Consider the following 24,192-nt stretch of genomic DNA (forward strand, 5'->3'; position numbering starts at 1 on the left):
CGAAGAAATAAAAGGAGCGACAGATACGACAATTGGAGCCGATATTAAGCAAACGCTGCAAAGTCACGTTATTGTCAAAATATAAATATACACACGCAAATCCTCACCAGGTGTTGCCTACGACAGGCTACCAATAAAAGTCGTGTTAAAAAATGATTACGACTGATAACGGCAGTAAAAAGACCCAGAACAGGAACATTAAAGTAGAAATACTACTTTCCAACTTTTTTTTTCTTCCTTACTTGTATATGTAAAGCGTGTGACAATGTATAATTCTACATTCCTATCTAAGCTGGCAATCGTTTGCGGCTGCTGTTATAATTCTGTAACAATCCTGATGGTGTGCCTCACATAATGGCTGCTTCAGTCCTTATCTTACTAAGGTAACATTATCTATTGTTGAAGTTTACATCTGAAACTGCTGGGAACATTAGCAACAAATTATCCCAAACAGGAAAGTGTTGCAAAGACCTTGCACTGCTGGGGAGGGTGGCTAAAGCAGCGGTGCGCAAAGTGCGTGGCGCGGGCGCTTGCAGAGGCCCCGCGCTCTTCCCCTGCAACAAACTTACCGGGTCCAGACATGTTGGTGTGACGCGTCGCCATGGCAACGCGGCGTCAAATTACGCCGCGGTGTCATGCGGAGTGACGTCACACGGCGTCTCCATGGTAACGGGGTGACGAAAGCGACCGGGAGCAGGCAAGGGTGCGCAGCTCCAAAAGTTTGCGTTCCCCTGGGCTAAAGCCTGATATAGAAATCGAAGGATGCTTTAAAAAACTCATTCAAAATGGCATTAATAGTTTGGGGGGGAAAACAAAAACACAACAAAGAAAGTCTATTATTTACTACTACTCAGCTGATTTATTTAATAAATATAAATATATATACACACAGTGGTCAACAAATCATCAAAAAAATCTACTCGCCACCTAGTACCACACGTGTGCTGCTTGGGCCAAAAGGAGCTCGCCACGATGTTAAATCCACTCGCCCGGAGCATGCAAATGTATAGGTTTGTCGAACACTGTATATGTATGTATGTATGTATGTATGTATGTATGTATGTATGTATGTATATATATATATATATATATATATATATATATATACATATATATATATATATATACAGTGGTTGACAAATCACCAAAAAATCTACTCGCCACACAAAAAAATCTACTCGCCACATAGTACCAAACGTGTGCTGCTTGGGCCAATATTTACTCGCCCGGGGGTTAAATCCACTCGCCCGGGGCGAGCAAATGTATAGGTTTGTCGAACACTGTATATATATATATATATATATGTATATATATATGTATATATATATATGTATATATGTATATATGTATATATATATATATATATATATATATATATATATATATATATATATATATATATATATATATATATAATCAAAAAATAAATAGATGATACCGTTCTGTGGCTAACGAAATGCTTTTATTTGTGCGAGCTTTCGAGATACACTGATCTCTTCTTCCGGCGATGTTACAATGAATGAAGCAAGGATAACTTGAAAACAGTGTCTCTTGGAATGTTATCTGTGCTTCTCCTTCCCCCGGTGTTGATGTGTTTTATGGCTAGAGGTGTCAAAGGGTAACTGAAAGCAAGTGAAGAAAGAGTGTGTATGTGTATCAGTGTGAATAAAAATGAATGGAGAGCCCACTACACAAGGTGTGTGTGGAGTGAGAGGGATATAAATGGTGTGGGTGGGTGTGGAAATGTGAGAGTTTGTAGCACAACTAAAAGTGTGTGTGGATACTATGTGGTCCCTATTGGTGTATATGGATGGAAAAATAAGGAGTATTAGTATGTGTGAGAGACAGCTGTGTGTGCATACATATAGCACAGTATGTACAGACATGGCCTTTAGCGCTCATGGGAAGAGAGTTCGCTAGTGTCAGTAATGACTCATAAAATTTCGATCTCTGTTTAGGCCACTGCTAAGTGTCCCGAACAGTTGCATAAATTTGTATTCATGCAACCGTCTCTCTTTCGGGGTTTTAAGATTACCTTTGAGTATGGCAACCCTCAGATCGTTCATCTTATGGCCAGAGTCAGAGAAATGTTCGCCAACAGGACTGTCTCTTGTTCCGCGTGTGATGCTGTGGCGATGCAGGTTCATTCTCTTGTTTAGCCCCTGTCCTGTCTCACCTATGTAGTAGCAGCCCCCTGGGCATTTCATGCACATGATGAGGTACACGACATTGTACCTCATCATGTGCATGAAATGCCCAGGGGGCTGCTACTACATAGGTGAGACAGGACAGGGGCTAAACAAGAGAATGAACCTGCATCGCCACAGCATCACACGCGGAACAAGAGACAGTCCTGTTGGCGAACATTTCTCTGACTCTGGCCATAAGATGAACGATCTGAGGGTTGCCATACTCAAAGGTAATCTTAAAACCCCGAAAGAGAGACGGTTGCATGAATACAAATTTATGCAACTGTTCGGGACACTTAGCAGTGGCCTAAACAGAGATCGAAATTTTATGAGTCATTACTGACACTAGCGAACTCTCTTCCCATGAGCGCTAAAGGCCATGTCTGTACATACTGTGCTATATGTATGCACACACAGCTGTCTCTCACACATACTAATACTCCTTATTTTTCCATCCATATACACCAATAGGGACCACATAGTATCCACACACACTTTTAGTTGTGCTACAAACTCTCACATTTCCACACCCACCCACACCATTTATATCCCTCTCACTCCACACACACCTTGTGTAGTGGGCTCTCCATTCATTTTTATTCACACTGATACACATACACACTCTTTCTTCACTTGCTTTCAGTTACCCTTTGACACCTCTAGCCATAAAACACATCCACACCGGGGGAAGGAGAAGCACAGATAACATTCCAAGAGACACTGTTTTCAAGTTATCCTTGCTTCATTCATTGTAACATCGCCGGAAGAAGAGATCAGTGTATCTCGAAAGCTCGCACAAATAAAAGCATTTCGTTAGCCACAGAACGGTATCATCTATTTATTTTTTGATTATTGAAGCTCGGCTAACACGGTACTGATACCTCTACATATATATATATATATATATATATATATATATATATATATATATATATATATATATATATATATATATATAATACTGAGTTAAGTTATGGTGAGTAAAAAAAGTGACAAAAACCCTCCACAGGAAAGCAAATATGCAATATTTGCATATATATATATATATATATATATATATATATATATATATATATATATATATATATATATATATATATATATATATATATATATATACATATACATACATATACACTGTTCGACAAACCTATACATTTGCACGCTCCGTATATAATAAGATTTCCCATGTTTTGCTGCTTTAACCCCTCACTGCCAGCTTCTCCTGGGATGATCTCTCGCCCCCGATGACAGGGAAAAGATGACATGGGTGGGAACCCGAGATTACATGGAAACTAGGGCAGATACATTGGTGCAGCTAGTCTGCCTGCTCTGACCTTCAGGCCTAAAGACGATCTTTCATATCCATGATACGTTTGTGTCTACACCCTGGTAGTATTACATTCCTCAACTAGATTAGCCTCCACCACCTTCGCTGGGAAGCTGTACCATGAATCCACTACCCTTTCTATGAAGAAGTATTTCCTTAACTTCCCCCTAAGCCTTCCGCTCCCTAACTCAAAGCACGACCTCTCGTTCCAGCACCTCATTATCTGATTACAACGAGATGCTTAGTCTGATGAAAGCAAAGTGATGAAGTATCTAGAACAGGAGTGGCCAACTCCAGTCCTCAAGGGCCAACACGTCTGGTTTTCCGGATATCCCTGCTTCAGCACAGGTGGCTCAGTCTTCGATCGATCACCTGTTCTGAAGCAGTGATATCCTTAAAACCTGGCCTGTTGGTGGCCCTTGAGAACTGGAGTTGGCCATCCCTGATCTACAATGTGAATGGTGTGCTGGCACTGCACTCCCTTAGCCTGGGACTTGTCTATAACAACTGTTCCATACAACAGACGGACACAACGAAACAGTTAGAGAAACCGGAGGAAGTTCTGAGTGACGCAGACCGCTTTGCATTTGCCAAGATACAGCCCTCACTGGCAGCAAAAGGGTTAATATGCATTTAAATTGTGAAACAGAAAAATCATTGCTTCTTATTTATTTTATTTATAAAAATGTTTTACCAGGAAGTAATACATTGAGAGTTACCTCTCGTTTTCAACTATGTCCTGGGCATAGTTAATATGACAAATAATACATGGTTACAAATACAGTTACATAAGTGAGCAGGGTATACATTATATACAATACATTGCATGCACAGTTAGAGAAGATGTATATTATGGGCGTATGTAACAGTTACAGACCAGATTAAAATGTGAGACAGCCTTAGATTTGAAAGAACTTAAACTGGTGGTGGCTGTGAGGGTCGGTAGGTTGTTTCAGTTTTGGGGTGCACGGTAAGAGAGAGAAGAAAAAAAACAGCTTTTTTTTTTTTACACTCCTGAAAAAAGACAGATTCATGGACAGAACCTGCGAGAAAAGCCTATAAGTGGCTTTGTTTATCATAAAACGTGGTAGGCTTTTTTTTAGTCCAGGATTACATCACTTAAGGCAGGGGGTTCTCAACTTCTGTCCTCAAAACCCCCAACAGGTCAAGTTTAAGGATATCCTTGCTTGAGGACAAGTGGCACAATCAGTGGTTCAGTAGAAGAGCCTGCTTCAGCACAGGTGGCTCAATCAGTGGCTCAGTCTTTGACTGAGCCACTGATTGAAGCAGGGATATCCTGAAAACCAGACCTGTTGGAGAGTCTGGGGGACTGCAGTTTAGCACCCCTGCCTTAAAAAGTCTCCACTCCACCGCTATTGGGACAGAACAGAAACAGGTGCGCTATCATTGTGTGGCTCAGAAATAGGGGAGAGGCACAGATCCTATAAATTCATCACGGCACTTCCATGCTTAACCCATAAACCCCCAAAACAGCACAACGCTGGGTCAGGTGGCGCTCGTTTCAGGCACAAAGAAGTCTCTATTACCAGAAATAAAAGCCGTTTTCAGCATGAGAAGGAGTCGAGCTAAACGCTTGTTGCCTGAATGATGACGGTGCATTTTTCTCTTTTCTTGGCAATGGTGCAAGGAAAACAGAAAAGGGAGGGGAGGCGTTTCACTTCTACAGCTACCACATTGCTCATATTTTCATAAATAAATAGTGTTGTAACTCGGGTTTCTGACTGGCCGAAATCAAATCACGAGCTTTAACCGTTTCCTGTATTTGCATAAACATACATGTACACATTCAGACGCGGGTGTGCACGTATGTACCACTGTATACGGCACCTTACAGCGTATATGTACATGATACATATGCATATATATATATATATACACACACACACGTGTTTATATATGTGTACATGTGTGTACATATGTGTGTGTGTGTGTGTGTACATACATACATACATACATACATACATACCTCTCTAAACGTCGGTAGCGGTGCCCTGTATACCTAATACAAATCTTTCTGAACTAGAAACTTGCTGTGTTCTGTCTGTCATCGGACTGGTTCTGGTAACTATACATTTATCTCAGGTCTATGGGACAAGCATCAGGATTTCCTAGAGACTGTGTGTGAAAACTGCTATACATACATACATACATACATACATACATACATACATACATACATACATACATACATACATACATACACACACATACACACACAAATGACAAAAATACATGATCTGTTTCAACATTTATTTATCCACAAATAATTAAACATTCAATATCCATGTGTGAAAAAGTATGTGAACAATTAGATTTAGTACCTGGTGGCGCCCCGTTGAGTAGCAATGACTTTAACGAACCGTTTCCTGTAGCTACTGGTCAGTCTCTCACATCGGTTTTGAGGAATTTTGTCCCATTCCTCCTTACAGAACTACTTCAACTCAGTGACATTTGAGGGCTTCTTTGCATGGACCGCTCGCTTCAAGTCCTGCCGCAACATTTCAATGGGGTTTAGGACTTTGACTAGGCCATTCTAAAATGCAGAATTTCTTCTTCTGCAGCCATACTTTTGTTGATCTGTTTCTATGCTTAGGATAATCGTCTTGCAGCATGACCCCCTTTTCGTTTCAGCTCACAGACGGATGGCCTGACATTCTCCTCTAGAATCTTATGATACAAATGCAGAATTCATGGTTGTGTCAATGATGGCAAGCCATCCAATTCCAAAGGCAACAAAGCAGCCCCAAACCATCACACTCCCACCACCATACTTGACGGTTGGAATAAGATTCTTCTGTTCAAACGCAGTTTTGGTTTTTGCCAAACAATTTTTCTCATTGAGGCCAAAATAATTCTACCTCTGACTCGTCTGTCCAGAGAACATGGTTACAGAATTCTTGTGAATCGTCTATGTGCTCTTTGGCGAACTTCAGATGGGTAGTTATGTTCTTTTTAGAGAGCAGTGCTTTCCTCCTGGTTATCCTTCCATGAACACCATGCTTGCTCTGTCTTTTTCTGAAAGTTGAGTCATGAACACTCACATTAGCCAAGGCGAGAGTGGCCTGCAGATACTTGGATGTTACACTGGGGTTCTTTGTGACTTCCTGGATGATTTGCTGGTTTGTTCTTGGTGAGATTTTGGTCTTGAACTTCCTCCATTTGTCAGTGGATTGATGGGGCCCCAAATCCTTAGAAATCGTTTTGTAACCCTTTCTTTCTAGACTGCTGAGCATCAATAACTGCTTTTCTGAGGTCCTCAGAGATTTCTTTTGATCGTGGCATGACGTGTCACACACCTGGATGGTGAAGACCCAACTCACAAAGTTTCTGATCTTTATAAACGGTGGGGCCTCCCAAACTTGCACCTCATTAAAACACCGTATTCTAATTATCCCCTTTAATTTAGTTGATAAAACCAGGGTTTCACTTACTTCTGCACATACCCTGACCGGTAATTACTCATTGGTTTTCTAATTCATACATAATTTTGTTTAAAAAGAAATGGAATTGGTTAATATAAACCCTACTGAAAATTTAAGAAAAGACTGGTTTTGCTTCAAGAAGGTTATCATGGAAAAACTATGGAATTTAAGTAATCATTGGGGTTCACAAACGTTTTCTCGCTGCTGTAGCTTGTATGGTCTCATCCATCTGCTGCTTTGCAATGTGCTGCAACTCTCTCTGCCACAAAGGGGTTAAAGGAGCAATCCATGCAATGTCCTACGTGTGTTTTTTAAATAAATAAGTTCTGTAGTATTAGATAATACTTACATTTTTGTTTAAAAATTCAACTCCTAATGCCATTTTTAATGAGTTTTAATATACTGAACATCCTTTGATCTCTATCAGACTTTAGCCCACCTCCCCAGCAGTGCAAGATCTTTGCAACACTTTCCTCTTTGTGATCACTTGTTGCCAATATTCCCAGCAGTTAGAGCTGCAAACTGTAACAATAAATAATGTTACCGTAGTAATGCAAGAATACATTGTAGCTGCTGAGTTACACTGACTGAAGGATTGATTTGAAGCTGAAAGGCAGCCATTTAGTGAACCCTGGTAAGCAAGATCTTTGCTGATCGATCACGGGAGAACGGATTGATCGACAGCTTAAGTCATTTGTTTTCAATAAAAGTAATCAAATGCTGCATATATTAAAAAAATATATATTATATATATATATATATATATATATATATATATATATATATATATATATATATTTTTTTTTTTTTTTTTAAAGCTGCTTGGACTGCCTCCTTAAGGAAAAGGAAACTTATCAAATAGTGGCGCTCTAAATAAATCAAATTAAATCAAATTGTGCGAAGTGATAAAGTGATAATTTAAATAAAAGTGATACTTATACAAACATATATGAAGATGCTGCTATAACCCGGTGTAGGATTGCTCTGTCAATCCTCTTGATGAGTAGAAGGAAATGGGTCTCCGGGAAGCGCAATAATATGTGAAAACAGAAAATATATTGATAGTGCAATATTGTCTGTGATAAAGTCAGAGTATAATGACTTGTCTCTATAATAAATACTCACAAACGTGAGAAAGATAAGGACACGTAAAGGTATCTTTGGATGCTATAGCTGTCACAGAGCGGTCAGGAGATCCAGAAGTCAATACTTCCCCTGGTACATGGGCTCCCAAGGACCTTAGTAAAAAATAAGACTGGACATAGTGCGGACTGTATACAAAGTTTTAAAAGGTAAGTGAATAGTATTACACTCACATGGTTTCAATAATAAAAAAAGCATTTCGATCGCAATGGATCTCAGCAGCCGGATAGGTAGTGGCTCAGCTTCCCCTCTGCTGTGGCGTGCGTGTCACCGGTGCGTTCCAGTAGAAACCGGAAGTGATGTCATCCGCTGCGTCCACCTCCTGGGGCTCCAGCTGGCATAGGAAAACGTCACTCTACGCGTTTCACCTCTGACTCCTGATGAAACCATCGCTGTCCCCACCTTCTTACCGACTTATTTGATTGAAGAGACGCCATGGGGGGACACGGAGGATTTCTCAGCAGCTGATCTCTACCAGAGCTGCACCAGCGGGAGGAGCAGGACGGCGATTCATTGTGAGTAGCAGTTACTCCACACTGGGCACGCCGGACAGGGTCTGAACTCACGTTTTAAACATCCTTGTGGGGTTACTTCTAGCCCACATAGGTATATTACTCATTATTCCCATTAAACCCCTCGATTGTGTCTCCTGCTATCCTCTATCACCCCACCAGGGTTACAATATTCCCCCCACAACCCGCTACTAGCTCCATTTATCTTTTATTATTTTTTCAAATATATTTTTTACATAAGTTTCAACATCATTGTCTGCCCTCCTAGAGCTTATATTCGGTTTTTCTTCAATTCATTTAATAGATCACTCAGAAAGAAAACAATTAAAATAGTAGAACCTTTTCATGAAAGTTTCAGGCACTGTAAGTTACCCCAACCATGCCACACACAGGCATGCACACACTGCGCAGCAGCACAGGGGACGTTACCCCAAACATGCCACACACAGGCATGCACACACTGCGCAGCAGCACAGGGGACGTTACCCCAAACATGCCACACACAGGCATGCACACACTGCGCAGCAGCACAGGGGACGTTACCCCAAACATGCCACACACAGGCATGCACACACTGCGCAGCAGCACAGGGGACGTTACCCCAAACATGCCACACACAGGCATGCACACACTGCGCAGCAGCACAGGGGACGTTACCCCAAACATGCCACACACAGGCATGCACACACTGCGCAACAGCACAGGGGACGTTACCCCAAACATGCCACACACAGGCATGCACACACTGCGCAGCAGCACAGGGGACGTTACCCCAACCATGCCACACACAGGCATGCACACACTGCGCAGCAGCACAGGGGACGTTACCCCAAACATGCCACACACAGGCATGCACACACTGCGCAGCAGCACAGGGGACGTTACCCAAACCATGCCACACACAGGCATGCACACACTGCGCAGCAGCACAGGGGACGTTACCCCAACCATGCCACACACAGGCATGCACACACTGCGCAGCAGCACAGGGGACGTTACCCAAACCATGCCACACACAGGCATGCACACACTGCGCAGCAGCACAGGGGACGTTACCCCAACCATGCCACACACAGGCATGCACACACTGCGCAGCAGCACAGGGGACGTTACCCCAACCATGGTTACCCCAACGCGTCATGGTTTTTTTTTTGCATATGTTTAACACTGTTAGTGACGCATGCCCTTCGGGTCTTTAACCCCGCCCCAGCTGCTTTCCTATTGGATAATAGAACTGATGGCTGAGCCAATGAGGCACGATCGCGGGGTATTTAGATTCTACCCGAATCCACTTGATTTCAGTCCCTGATGAAGAAACTTTCTGTTTCGAAACGCGTAGGACAATTTGACAAGTGCTCTAGCTAATTATTAGCACCCTACTGCGCGATTTGATCGTGTTCGAACGGCGCCGAAATCCCCGTGGTGACGTCACTAACGAGGAAGCGCTCCACACGGAGGAGAGTGCTAGCGCCCAGCTGATGCCCAGATTTGCCTTGCTGAAGAACTGCAGAGATCAGCAGCTCCCGGTCCACTCGTGCTCTGGGGAGCAAGGACCAGCAGAGGTTGTGCATCTACCCCAATAGGACCCTGCACCACCGAGGACAGCATTTTCACCCCTGCTAGGACACCTGATCCGGTCTCCGGAGGCGTTGGGTAACATATCCCGAAACTGCTTGATATTACTGCATTTGATGTACGCACATTACTCACCCATTTATTGTTTATGTGAATAATATTTTTAATGCACTATGAGCGTTGTGCGCTGTGTCTTTTTTGTATGCACACACTGCGCAGCAGCACAGGGGACGTTACCCTAACCATGCCACACACAGGCATGCACACACTGCGCAGCAGCACAGGGGACGTTACCCTAACCATGCCACACACAGGCATGCACACACTGCGCAGCAGCACAGGGGACGTTACCCCAACCATGCCACACACAGGCATGCACACACTGCGCAGCAGCACAGGGGACGTTACCCCAACCATGCCACACACAGGCATGCACACACTGCGCAGCAGCACAGGGGACGTTACCCTAACCATGTCACACACAGGCATGCACACACTGCGCAGCAGCACAGGGGACGTTACCCTAACCATGCCACACACAGGCATGCACACACTGCGCAGCGGCACAGGGGACGTTACCCCAACCATGCCACACACAGGCATGCACACACTGCACAGCAGCACAGGGGACGTTACCGCAACCATGCCACATACAGGCATGCACACACTGCGCAGCAGCACAGGGGACGTTACCCCAACCATGCCACACACAGGCATGCACACACTGCACAGCAGCACAGGGGACGTTACCGCAACCATGCCACACACAGGCATGCACACACTGCGCAGCAGCACAGGGGACGTTACCCTAACCATGCCACACACAGGCATGCACACACTGCGCAGCAGCACAGGGGACGTTACCCAAACCATGCCACACACAGGCATGCACACACTGCGCAGCAGCACAGGGGACGTTACCCCAACCATGCCACACACAGGCATGCACACACTGCGCAGCAGCACAGGGGACGTTACCCCAACCATGCCACACACAGGCATGCACACACTGTGCAGCGGCACAGGGGACGTTACCCTAACCATGCCACACACAGGCATGCACACACTGCGCAGCAGCACAGGGGACGTTACCCCAACCATGCCACACACAGGCATGCACACACTGCGCAGCAGCACAGGGGACGTTACCCCAACCATGCCACACACAGGCATGCACACACCGTGCAGCAGCACAGGGGACGTTACCCTAACCATGCCACACACAGGCATGCACACACCGCGCAGCAGCACAGGGGACGTTACCCAAACCATGCCACACACAGGCATGCACACACTGCACAGCAGCACAGGGGACGTTACCCCAACCATGCCACACACAGGCATGCACACACTGCACAGCAGCACAGGGGACGTTACCCTAACCATGCCACACACAGGCATGCACACACTGCGCAGCAGCACAGAGGACGTTACCCCAACCATGCCACACACAGGCATGCACACACCGCGCAGCAGCACAGGGGACGTTACCCTAACCATGCCACACACAGGCATGCACACACCGCGCAGCAGCACAGGGGACGTTACCCTAACCATGCCACACACAGGCATGCACACACCGCGCAGCAGCACAGGGGACGTTACCCTAACCATGCCACACACAGGCATGCACACACCGCGCAGCAGCACAGGGGACGTTACCCAAACCATGCCACACACAGGCATGCACACACCGCGCAGCAGCACAGAGGACGTTACCCCAACCATGCCACACACAGGCATGCACACACTGCGCAGCAGCACAGGGGACGTTACCCCAACCATGCCACACACAGGCATGCACACACCGCGCAGCAGCACAGAGGACGTTACCCCAACCATGCCACACACAGGCATGCACACACTGCACAGCAGCACAGGGGACGTTACCCTAACCATGCCACACACAGGCATGCACACACTGCGCAGCAGCACAGGGGACGTTACCCTAACCATGCCACACACAGGCATGCACACACCGCGCAGCAGCACAGGGGACGTTACCCCAACCATGCCACACAGGCATGCACACACTGCGCAGCAGCACAGGGGACGTTACCCCAACCATGCCACACACAGGCATGCACACACTGCGCAGCAGCACAGGGGACGTTACCCCAACCATGCCACACACAGGCATGCACACACTGCGCAGCAGCATAGGGGACGTTACCCTAACCATGCTACACACAGGCATGCACACACTGCGCAGCAGCACAGGGGACGTTACCCAAACCATGCCACACACAGGCATGCACACACTGCGCAGCAGCACAGGGGACGTTACCCCAACCATGCCACACACAGGCATGCACACACCGCGCAGCAGCACAGGGGACGTTACCCCAACCATGCCACACACAGGCATGCACACACTGCGCAGCAGCACAGGGGACGTTACCCCAACCATGCCACACACAGGCATGCACACACTGCGCAGCAGCACAGGGGACGTTACCCCAACCATGCCACACACAGGCATGCACACACTGCGCAGCAGCATAGGGGACGTTACCCTAACCATGCCACACACAGGCATGCACACACCGCGCAGCAGCACAGGGGACGTTACCCTAACCATGCCACACACAGGCATGCACACACTGCGCAGCAGCACAGGGGACGTTACCCCAACCATGCCACACACAGGCATGCACACACTGCACAGCAGCACAGGGGACGTTACCCCAACCATGCCACACACAGGCATGCACACACTGCGCAGCGGCACAGGGGACGTTACCCCAACCATGCCACACACAGGCATGCACACACTGCACAGCAGCACAGGGGACGTTACCCTAACCATGCCACACACAGGCATGCACACACCGTGCAGCAGCACAGGGGACGTTACCCCAACCATGCCACACACAGGCATGCACACACTGCGCAGCAGCACAGGGGACGTTACCCCAACCATGCCACACACAGGCATGCACACACCGCGCAGCAGCACAGGGGACGTTATCCTAACCATGCCACACACAGGCATGCACACACTGCGCAGCAGCACAGGGGACGTTACCCTAACCATGCCACATACAGGCATGCACACACTGCGCAGCGGCACAGGGGACGTTACCCCAACCATGCCACACACAGGCATGCACACACTGCACAGCAGCACAGGGGACGTTACCCTAACCATGCCACACACAGGCATGCACACACTGCGCAGCAGCACAGGGGACGTTACCCCAACCATGCCACACACAGGCATGCACACCGCGCAGCAGCACAGGGGACGTTACCCTAACCATGCCACACACAGGCATGCACACCGCGCAGCAGCACAGGGGACGTTACCCCAACCATGCCACACACAGGCATGCACACACTGCGCAGCAGCACAGGGGACGTTACCCCAACCATGCCACACACAGGCATGCACACACTGCGCAGCAGCACAGGGGACGTTACCCCAACCATGCCACACACAGGCATGCACACCGCGCAGCAGCACAGGGGACGTTACCCCAACCATGCCACACACAGGCATGCACACACCGCGCAGCAGCACAGGGGACGTTACCCTAACCATGCCACACACAGGCATGCACACCGCGCAGCAGCACAGGGGACGTTACCCCAACCATGCCACACACAGGCATGCACACACTGCACAGCAGCACAGGGGACGTTACCCTAACCATGCCACATACAGGCATGCACACACTGCGCAGCAGCACAGGGGACGTTACCCCAACCATGCCACACACAGGCATGCACACCGCGCAGCAGCACAGGGGACGTTACCCTAACCATGCCACACACAGGCATGCACACACTGCGCAGCAGCACAGGGGACGTTACCCGTAACCATGCCACACACAGGCATGCACACACTGCGCAGCAGCACAGGGGACGTTACCCCAACCATGCCACACACAGGCATGCACACACTGCGCAGCAGCACAGGGAACGTTACCCCAACCATGCCACACACAGGCATGCACACACCGCGCAGCAGCACAGGGGACGTTACCCGAACCATGCCACACAACGGTATGCACACACTTCGCAGCGGCACACGGGACATATTACCCTAACCATGCCACACACAGCGCAGCAGCATAGGGGACGTTACCCTAACCATGCCATACACCGGCATGCACACACCGTGCAGCATCACACGGGATATGTTACCCTAACCATGCCATACACCAGCATGCACACACGGCATGTTACCCTAACCATGCCATACACACGCATGCACACCGCGCAGCCGCACACAGGACATGTTACCCTAGCCATGCCACACACAGGCATGCACACGAGAGCATTTTTGAAAAGCAGGTACTAGAAAGACATTTTCCCTCCGGTGAGCACAAAACCCTTTTTGTCAGCTGACTCTTGGAAGCCGTGGAGGAGAGGAACGGCGAGTCATCAGATTCACAGGTGCACGACCCACCGGTATTACAGCACTGACTGCATGCTCAGAGACGCTGCCAGAGCAGCCAGGGAGAGGGGCACAAACAGGCTCCTGTATGAGGACCACTTTTAATTTAGAAGTCCTGCGTATTCCAGTACAAACGAAGTGGGTATTACAACGTGCTAGAGAAGCCCTTACACCTGCTGCCGCCCCAGATCTTCTGCATAACAAAGCAAGAAGCATAAGGAACATCAGACACAAAACCCAGGCAGACGGCGTGCACCTTTGCCAGGGTCACGATGACTAGACTGAGCAACACGAGACAGGAAGCAACCTTCACCCCAGCAGGTCAACTTGAATTGGTAACTAGGAATAGGAGTGGAGAACCACTAATGATAACAAGGGGGGTGTGTGTGTTTGATGATTCTCCAGGCTGCCTCCTGGAATGGAAAACCGAGCTCTAATAGGTAGTGTCTCCGAAATAATTTCTGCAAATACCTCCATTTGTTTTGGAACAAAGCAGTGACTCCCTCCACTGCCCTTGATTTTTATTGAAGGAGGTGTACACCCCAGGGGGTAAAACCAGTGAAAGATTCGGAGTAACAGACTAGGGTGGTTGTGAGAAAATGCCCAGACATGTCAACTCTTCCGGATATTGGGAGTTTGGATTGTTTGAGGTGGACCTCTCTGAATTAAAGCATTACCCAATTAACACCAACTGCGCCCAGATATTTGACAATTCACAAGTGCAAGACCATGTAACAGAAAAATACTGCGCAATTGCAAAGTGGGAAGAGCCTCTAAAAGTGATGTCTTTTTGCACAGGTTTGTGAGTGTGGGTACACCTTTAAAAGTACTCATTAGATGCACATGGCAGACTGCTAATGTTTCCACCCACAGATCACACGACTAATGGTTCGATCTAACGTGGCCACCCACTGGAGAACGGTGAGCTCATTTACAAAGGAAAACATGTTGACCCTTTCAGAGCCAACTCACTTTTGTGATGCAATAAAACACATGATCTGCAGTTACCATCCCGGGGCTTTGAGAAGCTTCAGAGATAACACATGTTGCTATAAGGCAGAGATTGTACAACAAAAGTGATCCTGGTGATAAATAATAAACCCATCAATTTGTTTCTTTAAAATTGCCACCTTTTCTTGTAAGTGATCACGCCCCTTATTGCTGGAGACCTGCCATGATATACACTGTGTGATAGGCACACACCCCGTATTGCTGGAGACCTGCCACGATGTACACTGTGCGATAGGCACACACCCCATATTGCTGGGGGGGACCTGCCACGATATACACTGTGCGATAGGCACACACCCCGTATTGCTGGAGACCTGCCACGATATACACTGTGCGATAGGCACACACCCCGTATTGCTGGAGACCTGCCACGATATACACTGTGTGATAGGCACACACCCCGTATTGCTGGAGACCTGCCACGATATACACTGTGTGATAGGCACACACCCCGTATTGCTGGGGGGGACCTGCCATGATATACACTGTGCGATAGGCACACACCCCGTATTACTGGGGGGGACCTGCCATGATATACACTGTGCGATAGGCACACACCCCGAATTGCTGGGGGGGACCTGCCACGATATACACTGTGTGATAGGCACACACCCCGAATTGCTGGGGGGGACCTGCCATGATATACACTGTGCGATAGGCACACACCCCGTACTACTGGGGGGGACCTGCCATGATATACACTGTGCGATAGGCACACACCCCGAATTGCTGGGGGGGACCTGCCATGATATACACTGTACGATAAAGACACTAACATTCTAATTACATCACATTTTATGTATCCTGTTAAAAATACCTTTTCCATTTATTCTATCCACCCCGAATCTCTGTGGAATTCCAGATATTTGAAATGGAAATAGAAAACAGCCGCCCATCCTAATTATTGAATGCATACAATAGCATTGTAAAGGTAAGAAATAAAATCAGTGCAGGGAATATATATTTTGCATTTACTCTCAGCGTGTTTTGAGGGCATGGCCCTTTTACTGAATGTTCATTGAATATAATGTAAAAGTCACATTAATTCACTGAATTAGCATATTGTCAAGGTTAGGCTGTGTTTTTAGTTTTACGGTGTTTAGATCTTAAACAATTGAATACATTTTCCTATACTACAATGCATAATTTGACTCGAAACCAAGAAGTCAAAGTATCTGGCCTGAACTGCCTAATCTCACACCTACTACACAGATTCTGCACATCCACTTATTCTAATTTGTACTAAAAAAATGTTTCATAGTAGGAAGTTGAATTAAACATGTATTCCTTGGACTGAATGCATCCACTGTATCCATACTGTAAACAAAGGATCATTGTTTTATACCTGTTTACAGTCATTGTATTGTATTGGGAAAAGGCAGTTATGACTATATATGTGTGACTTTATGTTGCTTTACTAAAATGAGTTTACAATGAAAGAGAGACCTTGTTAGATTAGACCAGAGAATGCCAACTCCAGTCCTCAAGGGCCACTAGCAGGTCAGGTTTTAAGGACATCCCTACTTCAGCACAGGTGGCTCAAACAGTTGCTCGGTTATTGACCGAGTCACTGATTAAGCCACCTGTGCTGAAGCAGGGATATCCTGAAAACCTGACCTGTTGGTGGCCGTTGAGGACTGGAGTTGGCATTCCCTGATTTAGACTGATCCTTCACAAGTTTAAAATCAATAATGTGCAAACCACATACAACCGTTAAACAAAGGAACCTGTGCAGTATTTGTTACAACAAATCCAACATAGTACATACTTAATACAGGGTTTATCTATACAAAGCAAGCTGCTATAAAAAAAAAAAAAATACTTACTACTAAATCCCAGTTGTTTTGTTCTAGCAATGTTATAGCTTCATCAATGTTCTCAATACCAGTACATGCCTGCAAAACAAAAAGCGAGGGTAACGCGTTACAATGTGTTCAGTCTGGCAGTCAGGGCTCTGACTGGTGTCACCTTAATACAGGGGTGGGGCAACGCAAGTCCTCTGGGGCCGCCAACAGGTCAGGTTTTCAGGATATCGACAGAGCCACCTGTGCTGTAGAGATATCCCAAAAACCTGACCTGTTGGTGGCCCTGGAGGACTGGCGTTGCCAACCCCTGCCTTAATGTTGCAGGTAATGTGTTACCAAACCCTGAACTACACTTGGACTCGGTTTGTTAGCCACTGCCAGCCACTAACGGCCTGCACAGCGGAGCAGCTCTAACAGAGAATGTGTCTGCCAGACACAGAATATGAACAATGCAGAATATAAAGATACAACCTGATGAGCAACATGTTTTGGAGTGACAAAGTGAAAGAACTCAACTATGCAACAACTTCTGCACATTTTTTTTTCAGAACATAAAATAATGTTTTTATTGTTTAAAGCAGCAAATCATACTCCCCCCCCCCCCCACCTTTCCTCTTTTATATGTAAAGCGTGACACAGATATAATTCTAATTCTAAATAAGTATAATTCTTAATTTTTACCTAAGCTGGCAATCGTTCGGTGCTCCTGTTATAGATCTATAAAAATCCTGATTGTGTGCCTAACATAATGGCAGCCTGTTTCAATCAATCCCTCAGTCAGTGTAACTCAGCAGCTACCATTTGTCCTTACAGTATATTACTAAAGTGACATTATCTATTGCAAAAGTTCCCAGCTCAAACTGCTGGGAATATTGGCAACACATTATCACAAATAGGAAAGTGTTACAATGATCTTGCACTGGTTGGGGAGGTGGATGCTTTAAAACGGCATGAAGAATTGAATAAAAAAAATTAAAAAAATGATTTCATACTAAAGATTTAAAAAGAAAAAAAATACCACAGCAAGCAACAAGATTTTTCATGTTCTGCTGCTTTAAAATCAGGCCAAGAACAGCGCAGGTGAAAAGTATAACACAAAAAAATAGCACAGTGCATACACTAGTGAAAAGAAAACAAAAAGCGCTGAGATGCAGTATACAGTGTGTATTTAAACATGTCCCACAACAGCACAATGCATAAACCTATCAATACTGAAAAACATGATATAATGAAACTAAAAATGTGACATGCGAAACGCGTGGAGGTCACAAGGGGCTGCTACGCGAGTTTCCATTGGTGCTGTGGTGGATCGGTAGGAGAAGAGAACACAGCTGACGGAGCTCTACGGGTCCAGCCCTGCAATACCATCTCCTCGGCTGCATTACAATTAGCGTGGGTGATTGGCGTGCGTGATGACCGGGAGGGTCATCACCCACACCAATCACCCATGCTAATTGTAAGTTTTAATATATTGTTTTATGTCACATTTTAGTTTCATTATATCATGTATTTCACTATTAACATGTTTATGCATTGTCCTGTTGTGGGACATATTTAAATACACACTGTATACTGCATCTCAGTGCGCTTTTTCTTTTTCTTTTCAGTCGCATTGTGAGCTCCTGGGGGGGGGGGGGGGGGAGGGAACTTACGCATTTAGGAGATTGTGGAGTTCTCCTGTGGGCGGCAGCAAGAGATTTGCAGTTCACTACAGATTTTTGGGACAGCACGAGCGCGGAAATCCATATACTGTACATTTTCAGTGCATACACTACATCTAGGTTTTATTAGGAGGATTATTAAAAGAATAAAGAAGAAATGTCATTATTCATCGATCAGGGAGATGAATGGTTTGTTAGATTGAGCACTGTAGCGATTTTTTAATTCTACACAAAAAAAAGTATTCTTTTTTTTCTTTAAACCTCAAACCTTAATTAAATACAGGGTTAAATGGAAAAAGTGGAAAGTAAAAAAAGGAATCTACAGCTGACATTTATTTATTTTAAGTTTGCTCCTTCAAGCACCAGCACTCGGTACGTAAGCATCTCCAGTATACTGCAAGTCAGTATATTTCAGAGACCTCAAAAGGCTGCGATTAGTTTCCCTGCGAGCGCGACGAAGCGCATGATATCACGCGCGCCTGCTGCTTGCATGAAACCTGCACTGAGGTCCGCGCCGACTGGGAGGCGTGGCTGTGATGTCACATGAGTGGTTCGCCATCATTGGCTGAACCGCGCACGTGACCCGGCTGTCACACAGCAAAGACAAAATTGTTTGTCTCGCCGAGAAACGCGCGCGCCATCGCTGCCACTATAAACGAGGCCTAAGATGCCGTCCTCTGTTTCACAAACCAGAATTTTCTCCAAACACACACACACAGAAGAGATAGTGAATGTACCACCACCTGTTCGTCCGTGCTTCAGAACCACTACTTCTTCACATATGTTCAAAACAAAAATGAAAACATTGCAAAGTATGAGCATTCCGGCATTAAGAGAACTTTCTGGCCTGCAAACTAGGCCAGTGATATATGGAGAGTCACATTTTACATACTACAGAGCAATCTAATGCAGCATAGACATCTGTCCAACTCAGGAGTGGGTAACTCCAGTCCTCAGGAGCAACCAACGGGTTTTAAGAATATCCTTGATTCAGCACAGGTGGCGCAATCAGTGGCTCAGCCAACGACGGAGCCAGCTGTGCTGAAGCTGGGATATCCTTAAAACCTAACCTGTTGGTGGCCCTTGAGGACTAGAGTTGCCCTCCCTTGGTATAAGGTGTACGGCCACAGATCTTCCAATTCCTATTCTTGGGGTTTCTCTTTTGCGATAAGTTAATATCCCATCCTTATTCTACACAGGTGCATTCACATGTTTGCAAATCCATCAGTTCTTCCTAAAATGTCCCAGCATCCATTAACCATCTACGCTCAAACTAACTGGCAAAGTGGGAACAATGTATCACAAGGAGCTCTAGAGAATGCTTGTTGCGTGCAGTGTACTAAATCCCAACCAAAACTCATATCACAAACACTTCCCTAAAGAGACAATAATTGGGAGAGGCAGGAAGACCCTTTGATCCTTATTGCCTGTCAGTAATGTAATAGGAATAAAAGACAGCAGCTGGTTACCCGTGCCAGACAAAAAGTCGTTCCCCCCCCCAAATGAGAAAAATAGCAGCGAGACTGTAAAGAGATTGATCAAATCATTAATGAAACAAAATAAGGATCAGACCAGATCAATTCCAAATAAATCCATGGTCATAGCCAGACAAACTTCAAAAAGGGTCAGACATAAGAATAGGCAAAACTCTGGAAACATAGGTGTATAATCCACACATACAAGGCAAGAAAAAGGTTGTGAATCACAATGATAATTACAGAAATTGTATCATTTTTCCATGATAACCTTCTTGAATCAAAACCAGGTATTTTCTTAAATATCCAATAGGGTTTATATTCACCAATTCCATCTGTTTTGAAACAAAATGATGTATGAATTCGACAAACAATGAGTAGTAAAGAATCAGGGTATGTGCAAAAGTAAGTGAAACCCTGGTTTTATCAGCTAAATTAAAACTGGATAATTAGAATAAAGAGTTTAAATATTTAGGTAGATCTTCAGGTGCAAGTTTGGGGGGCCCCACCCTATATAGAGATCAGAAACTTTGCGAGTTGGGTCTTCACCATACAGGTGTGTGGAAACACATCATGCCACGATCAAAATAAATCTCTGAGAACCTCAGAAAGCAGTTATTGATGCTCATCAGTCTAGAAATGGTTACAAACAACTATTTCTAAGGGTTCGGGTTGCCGCCAATCCACTGTCAGACAGATAGTCTACAAATGGAGAAAGTTCAAGACCACAATCACTCTAACCAGGAGCAGCCGTCCTACCAGAATCTCTCCAAGAACAAACTGGCAAATCATCCAGGAAGTCACAAATAAACTCAGAGTAGCATCCAAGGATCTGCAGGCCACTCCCACCTTGGCAAATGTGAGTGTTCTTGACTCAACTATCAGAAAAAGACTGAACAACAATGGTGTTCATGGAAGGATAACCAGGAGGAAACCAATGCTCTCTAAAAAGAATATTGCTGCCCGTCTAAAGTTTGACAAAGAGCACATAGATGATACACAAGACATCCGGAACAATGTTCTCTGGACAGACGAGTCAAAGGTAGAACTTTTTGACCTCAATGAGAAAAGTTATGTTTGGCGAAAACCAAACACTGCATTCGAACAGAAGAACCTCCTCCCAACCATCAAGCATGGTGGTGGGAGTGTGATGGTTTGGGGCTGCTTTGTTGCCTCAGAACCTGGACGGCTTGACATCATTGACACAACCATGCATTTTATCAGAAGATTCTAGAGGAGAGTGTCAAGCAATCCGTCCGTGAGCTGAAGCGAAAGTGGGTCATGCAGCAAGACAATGATCCTAAATATTCAAGCAGATCTACAAAAGTATGGCTACAGAAGAGGAAATTCTACGTTTTAGAATGGCCTAGTCAAAGTCCGCCCCTAAACCCCATCTAAATGTTGTGGCAAGACCTGAAGCGAGCGGTCCATGCAAGGAAGCCCTCAAATGTCACCGAGTTGAAGCAGTTCTGTAAGGAGGAATGGGCCAAAATTCCTCAAAACCGATGTGAGAGACTGACCAGCAGTTACAGGAAACTATTAGTTGAAGTCATTGCTGCTCAACGGGGTTCCACCAGGTACTGAATCTAAAGGTTCACATATCTTTTCACACATAGATATTGAATGTTGAATCATTTGTAGATAAATGTTGAAAAAGCATCATGTCTGTGTCATTTGTTTGGTCAGGATATCTTTATCTATTATTAGGACTTAGATTAAGATCTAATAACATTTTAGGTTTGAAATATGTGAAAATCCTAAGAGATTCACAAACTTTTTCTCGCCACTGTATAACACAGCTCTCTGAGAAGTGTCGCTTGTTCCCAGACAAATAAGAGTTAATCAGGCCACTGATCACGGAGATCTTATCAGTTACATTCTGTGGGCCACTAAAAAAAGCTTTGCAGCAATTCACAAACTAGGATGTAAATCATGGGATAAAGAGCCCAGGGTCTATATTTGCTGTTCATTTCCCAAAAGGAAAACTTTTGCGATACATCTTATGCTCTGGGTACAGGTTGGTTTCTCCACAGCGAGGACGCAGGTCTGAAGTTTACTCGCTGCCAAAATCAAACATCATGCAGAGGTGCATGCTGCATATTTTTATTAATAATAAAGCTGCAGGCTCAGCAAGTCTTGTGACTGTCAGCTGTGTCTTTTTAACCAAAATGTAATACTTCATATTCAAGTTCAATTGTATGGTAATTTGATTAAATACTATTTTGCTGTAACTATTAAAACCACCAATCCAGTCCAAGCTACCATCCGCTAATTTCTTTTTTTGTTTCCATCCACCTTTAATTTTTGCTGTATTTTCCCGTCACTTTATACCACTGGCATTACAGGCAACCTTAACAATCTCTATTTGTTAAAAACTACAAACTTTTTTTCAGGGGGGAAAATCTGCTTTAAGGGGTATCTAGCCAGCTAAGGGAGTGTTTGAGAGGCACAGATAAATGTACCTGTATGTGTTGTAGATAGAGACATTGCTGGAGGATATTACCAGTATTAGATCTAGGTTTACAAAAGTAACCAAAAGCTATACAGAAAATATATACAGCTCAAAGTGCTAAATGAAGAGCCCAACTTGAAGCCAAACCATAGCTGGCCAAACCATCCCAGAATAGAGAATAGACCTCTAGAGGGCGTGGCCGTGAGCAGTTCGCCCTTATTGGCTTAACCGCTCACGTGACGCTGACGTCACGCCGTCGTCACCCTCCAAGACAAAATCACTTGTCTCCAGAGCTTCAGGTCACCAGGTCGCTGCGCGGCGCGGTCACGCCCACTATGGGCACCCGCGACGGACTTCAAGTACTTATGACGGTGCCATAGAGGGGTGAGGAGATCCGAGCCGCGCTGACGCCGAGGCTCGCCTGCTGAAATCTGCGCGATTTCATGCCCATGCAGGCGAGCCAGCGGGCGCGATCGGAGGCGGGGGGAGACTGAGGGAGGCGGGGCAGTGACGTCGCTGGGCCAATCGCCCGCGACGCACTGACGTCGACGTCACGGCGCCGTGACGTTGACACTGCTGTGCTGTGATTGGAGGTTTTCAGCCGACAGCGCGCTGAAAAACAGCTTGGCGCTCGGCTGAAAACTCCAACTCGTCAGCACGCCTGCGGACGCTCACGTGAGCCCCCTCTCAAGGCATCCTCATTGAGGATTCAGGGGCTCAGCGCGGAGCGTCCGCACGGCTCAGCACGGCCTGTCCTTCTATGGACTCGTAGAGTTGGATAATATGATTTATCCTATCAGGTGCATCAGAGTCTCTTTATAGTAGCTGCTGCAGGTAATGGATGTGTGTATAGTCTTAAGCCATAAGAAAAAGCAACTGGCCCTGCTTAGGGCACCAAGTGTTGCAAGCACTCACGGTTTGGGGAGTAATAGTGGTTTGATGTGATCCTCAGTCGCTGTGTAGTTGCACCGCCAACCCTGTCATGACTGGCGTCACGTGGGGCGGTCGCGCGACCGGCGGTGTTCTTGTCTGGTGTCAGTGGAGGAGGACCGGTGAGCTCCGTAGCTCTGCAGGGCTGTTGGTCTCTGGTCTCTGTGATGAACCGCTACCTCTGGCGTGTCAGCCGTATGATGCGAGGCGGTCACGTGACCCGCGGGACTCCCCTCCGTGTGCAGCAGCTACCGGTGTGCAATC

The 24,192-nt window shown here is 46.0% G+C and overlaps 1 protein-coding gene across 3 annotated transcripts in view; it reads right to left on the bottom strand.

Moving 5' to 3' along the window:
* FAF1 (Fas associated factor 1) overlaps nucleotides 1–24,192 on the bottom strand; it is a 216,483-nt gene that overhangs the window by 166,673 nt on the left and 25,618 nt on the right. For all 3 annotated transcript variants that reach the window (XR_012804075.1, XM_075616310.1, XM_075616309.1), the window contains exon 2: nucleotides 17,432–17,500. Coding sequence is in view for 2 of the 3 variants with exons in the window: in XM_075616310.1 (XP_075472425.1) it covers nucleotides 17,432–17,500 (69 nt within the window). In the remaining variant the exon portion in view is untranslated. The remainder of the gene's footprint in view (nucleotides 1–17,431; nucleotides 17,501–24,192) is intronic.

This window comes from Ascaphus truei, chromosome 10 (assembly GCF_040206685.1).
Source record: "Ascaphus truei isolate aAscTru1 chromosome 10, aAscTru1.hap1, whole genome shotgun sequence".
Taxonomy (NCBI): domain Eukaryota; kingdom Metazoa; phylum Chordata; class Amphibia; order Anura; family Ascaphidae; genus Ascaphus; species Ascaphus truei.